The sequence below is a fragment of the Salmo trutta genome, chromosome 17 (assembly GCF_901001165.1).
Source record: "Salmo trutta chromosome 17, fSalTru1.1, whole genome shotgun sequence".
NCBI classification, from domain to species: domain Eukaryota; kingdom Metazoa; phylum Chordata; class Actinopteri; order Salmoniformes; family Salmonidae; genus Salmo; species Salmo trutta.
In genome coordinates this window covers 30,852,334-30,861,702 of record NC_042973.1, presented here as the reverse complement: position 1 = coordinate 30,861,702, position 9,369 = coordinate 30,852,334, and the positions used below count along the sequence as shown (strand labels likewise).

Here is a 9,369-nt window from a genome sequence, read left to right as displayed (position 1 = left end):
TCACGGAATGTAGGCCTACATTGAACCCCACACATTGGCTGCTACTGTAGGCTGAATGGTAGAACAGCTATTTCCATGTGTTATGGGATGCATTTTCTCCATTGTTTTTGATGGTAGGCCACTCTGGTAGGCCTACATTATGATCAAATAGCAACAGTAGCCCACTTGGCCACTGTTAAAACTGTAACTTAAAAAGTGAGTACAGCCTCAGTGTTCACAGTAAATGTGTGCTGGAAGATGCACAAAATTTTTACAACATTCAAGTTTGCGCTCAGCAGACCTGAAATTTGCTAAATGCCCCCCCAAAATTGATGTGAAATGATAGAATAAAAAAAATACCCCTGATCTTTCTTCAGTTTGTTCAGGACGATACTATATTTACATTGACATTTTTGTCATTTATTAGACGTTCTTATCCAGAGTGACTTACAACCTGATACAAAAGACTGTGAATGTGTACAAATGATAACTTGCTATGCTTGCTAGTTACATTGTTTGCTATGTTGTAGACAATTCCTGCCGTAGTAACTCTAGCTATCTATTGGAAATTGGGAAAGGGGCCCATCCCCCAACCCTTAAGGAAGTGCTTTGTAAACCATATTAATCAATGAATTAATCAAACGAGAATCATTGTCATATCATGTTGACTTCTATTATTCTCCGGCCCACCTGGCTCTACAACTCATCATAATAATCACCTTATCAACCCATCTTACAGAAATAACACAGTACTAAAAAAGGAATATGAAAGCATTGAAGATTCTTTTCAGAATAAATAACACTAAAATAAGTACATAGTAAACTCCATTGTCTTGGCTCCAGACTCCCAGTGGGAGTAGAGGAATTAAGTTATCCCTAGAAACTGATCTAAGGCCAGTGTTGAATCGCTTTCCTCAATGGTGAAGGTTAGTATTTGAGCAGGGTAAACTCTTTCTAGATCTGGGCCAGAGGGAGAATTCCACCAGCAGCATCTCACGAGTCTGGGTTAAGGGTTAGAGGTCAGGCGTCAAGGGCCTGGATAGGTGAGATGTCCCACTCAGGCCATTTACCATTGACCAAAAATGGTCAGTTCCTTTCTGCTTAATGGGGTGGCTCTCCCATAGCACCATTGCATTAGTAGCTGGGTCTGGTCTGTTTAGTTTATTGACTGTATATGAACCAGAAAAAACTAGCGAGTGGAATGTCTCGCTTCCTCTTCCGTCACTCTGGCGGCCCCCTCAGTGATTCGTCGAAGAAGGACAAGGGGGCGTCTTGGCTGAGCAGGGGCATCCTCTCTCCAAGCACAGCGTCTCTGAAGTTTGGTCGTCTCCAGGCGTAGACTACACTGTTCAGACAGCCCTGCAGCGACACCGTCACCGCCTGCAGCGACACCAAGATGGAGTATAGTGGGTACCCAACCAAAAAAAACGGTATTTATTTTCACACAATTTGTTGCCTAAATCCAATGACATGTTGAATTGTTTTTGTTGATTTCACATTGAATTCACGTTAGTTGACAACTCAACCAAATGTCAGTCAGTTCAATGTCTAGTTTTGATTTACATCTGTGCCCAGTGGGTAAGGACAAAGCATTATGGGTGCTTATCTAGTGTCATTATTCATTTTACATAGTTAAAGAACGCTCTCTAGGGGAAAGGGCAATTCATTCTGGGTGATGGCATCTTGTTAGGGCTATGTATGTCTGCAGTCAGCAGTGAGATAGTTGTATAGAAATACTGACCTGTATAGCATAGAGGGGGAAGAGCTTATCTTTAGGTATGTCTGGCATCACAGACAGGACAACCAGAAGAAGAGCTGGGGACAGGAAAAAAAAATAGGAGGTTGGAGATACACGCAGACAATGTGCGTGTGTGTGTCAGAGGAGGCTGGTGGCAGGAGCTATAGGAAGACAGGCTCATTGTAATGGCTGGAATGGAATCAATGGAATGGGGTAAAACACACTTTTCCATGTGTTATATTTGTTTGGTACCCTTCCATTGATTCCGTTCCAGCCATTACAATGAGCCCGTCCTCTTATAGCTCCTCCCACCAGCCTCCTATGGTGTGTGTGTGTGTGTTGGGATGACTTTGTGTACCTGGCGTCCAGCAGAAGATGATAACCACAATCATGTAGCGAACAGTGGAGAACACACCCCTCAGTCTTTTCCTGGAACGTGCGTCTCCCTCCACAGGAAATAGTCCCTCCTCGTACCTGCGATACAAGCTGTCCACCTTGTAGTAAACCACCTGCACAGGTACAGTACATCATCACTCATCATTTTCATGACCATCCTTCTTCATTATATTGGCTGTAAACTACTTAAACTACTGTAAATTAACCCATGTTGATATGGTGTGTTGTATGCTAGACTAGTGAAGATGTCTGGTACTTACTGTGCAGCACACCAACACTAGTATCACAATGAAGAAGAGGATGCATCGCATTAACATGTCATGGATCTGTTCCTGAAAAATAAAACAAGGTCTCATTCAATATGCTCTCCAGTCCCTTCATAAACACACAGACACAACCCAGGTGGAACCAGGTATTTACTCACAATATCTGAGCAGTGGTCACTCCAGAGATGCAAGAAGAGGATACAGCTAGGAGGAAACACAATCACAGAGAGAGGTGAGATAAGGAAACCATTTCATTCATACGATTTGTTTCGCTGGAGTATCTACATTTTCTCTCATTAGTGTCATAAGGCAAATCTTGACAAAGACACACACACACCTGGTGCAGTATGTGCTAACTTCACTGTTGTTTGCTGTCCCGTGGCCGGCTGGTACCAAGTCCGCTGTGGTCAGGACTGAAGTCATTGTGTACGCAAAGTACATCACCAACGGCGTAAACCTGTTGGGGCATCACACACACAAAGAGTTAGGGACATATGTTGCTTTTAAGACACTACGCAGATCATTTGGTTAAAAGCAAGGACGTTTTTAGTTGGAAATTAAATAGTGACTCACCACACAAGTGTATATACAGGCAACACCACCACCCTTTGTCTACACTGGGACTGGGGGGAGAGAGAGATATTTGATTTTAGAATGAATCAAACAAAGTCGAGGTGTGTGTGTGCCCTTGGTGGAGGGTTGGGACCTCACCTCTTCCTCTCTTGGTCTCTCCCTCCATCCCTCGACAGCATGCTTTGACTCCCAGGCATACACTACCACCAGCAGAAACGACACACAGTAAAATGTCTGGAACAGAGAACACACACACACCATACACACACAAACACACAAACACACAATGTTAAATGTATAGAAAAAAAGCACACAGTAAAGTGTCGAGAACAGCAAGCGCACACAGTTAAAGGTCTGTAATAGAAAAGGACAAGCTGTAAAACTGCTTCTTCATACTCTGTCTCTATAAATGACACAGCATAATGTCATGCTCCATGACATAACACAGTACAGAACAGTTCCTCCACCCCAAATGTACTGCGTGCTCTGTCTGACCTGCACATTCGTCTGCTAATATGTGAATGTAAAGTCTAAACAAACATGAACTAAAATGCTTTTAAAGTTGGATCACTCGCACTGCAGCACTCAAAGACAGACTATGTACAGTATCTATGCCTCATCCTAACCTTAGTCTAGAGGGGAGCACACAAGCATTCTAGTCTTTTTATAAACCACATTTCAAGTAATTGTTTGGCTATTCACAGATCTGTAGTGCGTCTCAAAGCTATAGAGTGTTTTTTAAGGAGACCACGTACAAAATTGAACTTGATTGTGTCTACAGAACATTCATTCTAAATTGAGGATTATTAAAGTGCACTATCCCTGCAAATAAGAACCACAGTAGGCTGGCTCACCAGTGACAGAGGCAGTAGGTGTTTACAGATTAACACACTGTCGGTGAAGCTGTCGGTCTCATTCATTGCGTTGGTGAACATCAAGGTGGCTGCTGCCAACAGATCAGCTATAGCCAGCTGGACCAGGGGCTTCACCTAGAGAGACACAGGTGTGTGTTAGCAAAACTAAGAGAAAATGACAACAACATTGTACATCAACAGCCACAGAATATAGCCTGTCTAATGTGCTTGAGGTAAGTAGGAATAGACTTGATATCATTCATAGCCGTGGTGTTACAGCGTCTGTAAGACTGTGTCAAGGGTCACATTGGTCCCATCACCAACATTTCTGACAGTGTTCTGGATGGGTTATTGTATGTTTAGGCTCCATGGCCATTCAGTAATTAGTTTGTATTGGTACTGTTTGTTCCCTGTTCTATAGTTCAGGTATTATTGTCCCTTTGGCCAGCCAGCCTCTGTGACCCTACTAGAATATGCCTCTGACTTCAGCTAGAGTTGATCGAGCACACAGTCCTATAGTTCTGCCTCAATGAGGGAGTATAGACACAGGCAGACAGAGAGGGAGTAGCCTGGGCCACGTTCAGTTGGCCACAACGTTTCGGGAAACATAATGATTATGTTTTGTAGAAAAGACATGCCTCTATTTGACATTTAGAGTAAGAAATCATGTCAGCTCTATTCATGACTATTCTACCTGCAATGTTCAGGTAGTTACATCCTAATGAGAGTGAGCCTGGTAGACAGATATTTAGCCAAGACACCACCTTGGAAATCAGTTTTACAATAACTAAGTTGCATTATCACACTCACACACATAGGTACACATAAGCACACACACAAGCACGAACGAACGCACACACACACACACACAATCAAACATTCTCTTCTCATCCACCCACCTGTTCTTGTAAGTGCCTCCTCCTTGCGATGGAAACCACCAGCACTGAAAAACTCCCAATCAAGCTGTAAGCAGAAAGTAAAATACCTCAATACTGATTATATAAAATTAGAGCACTATTACATAACATTCAATCATTTCATTCAGCATGTTCAAAGGTTGTGATGGCGAATAATTACAATCAAATTGAAACAGAAACCCATGAAATACAATAAAGAAATATAAAATGTAATGTACTGTAAGCCTACACCATGACCTATAAACCATCGGAATAACTAGCAGGTATGTCTGATGTAGATGGATTTAATTGCTAGTCAGTTAGTTCTCTCTCTCTCTCTCTCTCTCATATCATTGTGGGGACCAAACAATTGATTCCCATTCAAAATACTATTTTCCTTGAACCCTTAACCTTAACCCCAAACCCCTAATCCCAATTGTAACCCTAAACAAAAACCTTAAGCCTAAAATAGCCTTTTTTCTTGTGGGGACCAGCAAAATGTCCCCACTTGTCAGAATTGTCCTTGTTTTACTATCCATGTGAGAACTTCTGGGCCCCACAAGGATAGTAAAACCAAAAACACACACACCCATCCCCCCCACACACACACTGTGGAGGGGGCTTGGTTGAGGGTATTTAGTAAAAAGGGGGAGCTGTCCAGCCGGGTAGGTGCTGAAATGGGAGGCTAACAACTCAAAAATCACTTACTCATCTCAATACCTCTGCAATCAGATATAGGCTACATGCATTCAAATATAAGAAGTCAAGAAAAAGAACAAGGTAGCCTCAAAAATTACGTATATCAAACTTGACACCAAATAAACATAACAAATCAAGCGGTTCTTTGCAGCCAAGCAACAATCTCCTACTATGCAGGCTTACATTGCACTATGGTAGTAGTGTAACGAGCTATGGTTAGACATAGAAACACAGTGCTTTATATTTTTCTATGGGCCCAGACTATGATGAGTTAGGATACATTCAGCATTGCGTTAGTCACATGCATATCAGGTAGCTCAACTGGTCTGACTGGCAACACTGAAGAAATATGAATCTGAAAAGATGGGAGGCCAACCGTGTTATTATGACTTGACACGTGAGGTCAACTTCTCAGAGGTGTAGCTTGCCAGTCTACATTTTCAACAACAACAAACTAAAATATGTTCTAGACTAACCCACTATAAATTGGTTTGATTTGAAAACACATCGGTAAAGTTATTTTCACTACACTTAAGAGCAGATCAATGTAGAAACAGCTAGACCTCAATGTCCTCAAATCCTAGCCAACATGAATGCAACACTTTACATCCATGTGTCACAGATAGCCCAAGGGTGTTTGAAGTCAGATGTGCTTACCTTAAAGACAGAGATACTAGGTACACAGTCGAGAGACCAGTGATCTAAATAAAGGAAGAACATTCATATCAATTCAATAGTGTGTTAAAATAGCCTACTATATAAAACAGACTGAGCCTGGGCTTATAGCGCCAATGCAGCTCTGTATGGTTTTACATAGCTATAGGCCTATAGCTATACCTAAAATGTAAATAGGTTTAGGATACACATCAATTTACTTGCACTAACCAGTGAAAAAATATTTCATACCTGGTCGTTACTTAAAGTTCCATTCGAAGGATCCATAGTGAATGAGCTGCACAATTGCAACCTTGGCAAAGTTATTCAAAGCACACCTGTCCTTAGCCTGAAATAAAGAAAGTGTTATCCATATGGTCCACAGCACAAAAGATATGATTCTTTCCATAAATCTGAGTGAGTTATTAACAGACGGCCCCGCCCATGGCACAAAGATATCTGCACCTTGGACTGGTCTGTCACGTGTCCACTTACCTGCACAACGAAAAGCCCCGCGGCACGGGACAGGTGAAGGAATGTCCCCTCGGGAATGCCGTGCATGGCTTTCTTTTGCCTGTCAATGAACCATGACTCATACAGGTTTGGAGATTTTTAGAAAAGGCCAGAGAGGGGAATGCATCCTTGCATAACCTGGAGATTCCAGAATATGGGGCCATTGAAGTTATTTCTTTATGGGACACACAAATACAGAGGAGAAATACTAAAATGCAGTAAAAACATTGTTTATGCTAAATACCCGGTTAACACGTTTCTCTGTGATAGTAGACTGTGATAGTAGGCTAGCTGCCCTAGGTGTCTGTTACACCCTCTATAACCACTGTGGTTATTATTTGACCATGCTGGCCATCTATGAACATTTCAACATCTTGTAGAACGATCTGGCCTTAATGGCCATGTACTCTATAATCTCCACCAGCACAGCCAGAAGAGGACTGGCCCCCCCTCAGAGCCTGGTTCCTCTCTAGGTTTCTTCCTAGGTTCCTGCCTTTCTAGGGAGTTTTTCCTAGCCACTGTGCTTCCACATCTGCATTGCTTGCTCTTGTTTTAGGCTGGGTATCTGTATAAGCACTTTGTGATAACTGCTGATGTAAAAAGTGCTTTATAAAATAAATGTGATGGATTGATTGGGGCAGCACACTCCTGATAACAGGTGCTTGTTGCACCCTCGACAATTACTATGATTATTATTATTTGACCATGCTGGTCATTTACGAACATTTTAACATCTTGACTATGTTCTGTTATAATATCCACCCGGCACAGCCAGAAGAGGACTGGCCACCCCTCATAGCCTGGTTCCTCTCTAGGTTTCTTCCTAGGTTTTTGGCCTTTCTCAGGAGTTTTTCCTAGGGAGTTTTTCCCAGCCACCGTGCTTCTTTCACATGCATTGCTTGCTGTTTGGGGTTTTAGGCTGGGTTTCTGTACAGCACTTTGAGATTTCAGCTGATGTACGAAGGGCTATATAAATAAATTTGATTTGATTTTGATAACACAGAAGTCTCAAGTTTTGCACATCTATTGCACAGAATATTCTCAGTTAATCAGGTGTGCTCTACACCTGTCGTGTGTGTGCACGTCATGCGTGCAAGTTTATGTTTCAAACAATCTCTAGAATGTGTGACATTGGTCCCTGCCCATTGCAGAAACAAACACATGACATCCCTCACACTTCAGAATTGAATGACATGCATGATGAAGAGGATAAAAAAATGCATGCTACCCTCTGAAGTTAAATTGTGCTGTCAGATGCTATGGTGCGCTGAGAAATACCAAAGATGATCTATATACACTACATGACCAAAAGTATGTGGACACATGCTTGTCGAACATCTCGTTCCAAAATCATGGACATTAATATGGAGTTCGCTGTAACAGCCTCCACACTTCTTTGAAGGCTTTCCACTAGATGTTGGAACATTGCTGCAGGGACTTGCTTCCATTCAGTCACAAGAGCATTAGTGAGGTTGGGCACTGATGTTGGGAGGTTAGACCTGGCTCACAGTCTGCATTCAAATTAATCTCAAAGGTATTCAATGGGGTTGAGGTCAGGGCTCTGTGCAGGCCAGTCAAACCATCTCGACAAACCCTTTCTGTATGGGCCTCGCTTTGTGCACGGGGGCATTGCCATACTGAAACAGGAAAGGGCCTTCCCCAAACTGTTTCCACAAGGTTGGAAGCACAGAATCATCTAGAATGTCATTGTATGCTGTAGCGTTATGATTTCAATTCACTGGAACTAAGGGGCCTAGCCCGAACCATGAAAAACAGACCCAGACCAATATTCCTCCTCCACCAAGCTTTACAGTTGGCACTATGCATTATGGCTGGTAGCGTTCTCCTGTTCCCCTGGCATCCGCAAAACCCAGATTAATCCGTTGGACAGGCAGATGATGAAGTGTGATTCATCACTCCAGAGAACGCATTTCCACTGCTCCAGAGTCCAATAGTGGCAAGCTTTACACCACTCCAGTTGATGCTTGGCATTGTGCATGGTGATCTTAGGCTTGTGTGCGGCTGCTCGGCCTTGGAAACCAATTTCACGAAGCTCCCTGCAAACAGTTATTGTGCTGACTTTTACTTCGTTTGAAACTTGGTAGTCAGTGTTGCAACCGAGGACAGAAGAATTTAATGTGCTATGTGCTTCAGCACTAGGCAGTCTCATTCTGTGAGCTTGTGCGGCCTACCACTTAGCGCTGAGCCAATGTTACTCCTAGACTTTCCACTTCACAATAACAGCACTTACAATTGACCAGGGCAGCTCTAGCAGGTTGAAAAGGTGGCATCCTATGACGGTGCCACGTTGAATGTCACTGAGCTCTTCAGGAAGGCCATTCTACTGCCAATGTTTTATCTATGGAGATTACATGGCTGTGTGCTCGATTTTATACACCTGTCAGCAACGGGTGTGGCTGAAATAGCCAAATACACTCATTTGAAGGAGTGTCCACATACTTTTGTACTTCTATATAAATGCAGTACATCGACTCTTCCTCGGGAAATACTGACCAGAGGGTCAATCTGATGTGACATTAGTTCGCATTGCAATAACAACGTAACCGTGTTGTAATGACATCTGGTGCAACACAATTGAACTGCAACTGGCTGGCAAAAGCAGTGTGAACAAGTTACCTTTTTACTCATTTTTTATGTGATACAAATGAGTAGTGTTGGGTCGGTCGAACCCGTAAATGCAGAGTCGTTTTACTTACGATAATGTTTGTCAAGACAACTGGCCTTGCATTGGTGGGTTAATATTATTGCTGTTGTTCAATTTCCATCACGACGTTGAACCC

At 42.7% G+C, this 9,369-nt stretch overlaps 1 protein-coding gene across 2 annotated transcripts; it reads right to left on the bottom strand.

The window, feature by feature from the left end:
- Nucleotides 1-372: 372 nt before the first annotated feature.
- On the bottom strand, nucleotides 373-9,364 carry si:dkey-30c15.2 (uncharacterized). 2 transcript variants are annotated; one of them, XM_029696472.1, is made up of 14 exons: nucleotides 9,286-9,364; nucleotides 6,551-6,743; nucleotides 6,308-6,404; nucleotides 6,059-6,102; nucleotides 4,706-4,769; nucleotides 3,807-3,941; nucleotides 3,091-3,186; nucleotides 2,953-3,002; nucleotides 2,717-2,836; nucleotides 2,538-2,583; nucleotides 2,374-2,445; nucleotides 2,076-2,226; nucleotides 1,721-1,794; nucleotides 373-1,359 (listed from the first exon to the last, which is right to left on the bottom strand). In XM_029696472.1, the coding sequence occupies exons 3-14, from the start codon at nucleotides 6,341-6,343 to the stop codon at nucleotides 1,201-1,203; spliced, it is 1,047 nt and encodes a 348-aa protein (XP_029552332.1). In that variant the 5' UTR covers nucleotides 6,344-6,404; nucleotides 6,551-6,743; nucleotides 9,286-9,364; the 3' UTR covers nucleotides 373-1,200. The 2 variants fall into 2 exon arrangements, with proteins under 2 accessions (XP_029552332.1, XP_029552333.1); XM_029696473.1 differs by having other exon boundaries at nucleotides 6,551-6,706; nucleotides 9,286-9,356.
- Between the last annotated feature and the right edge of the window lie 5 nt (nucleotides 9,365-9,369).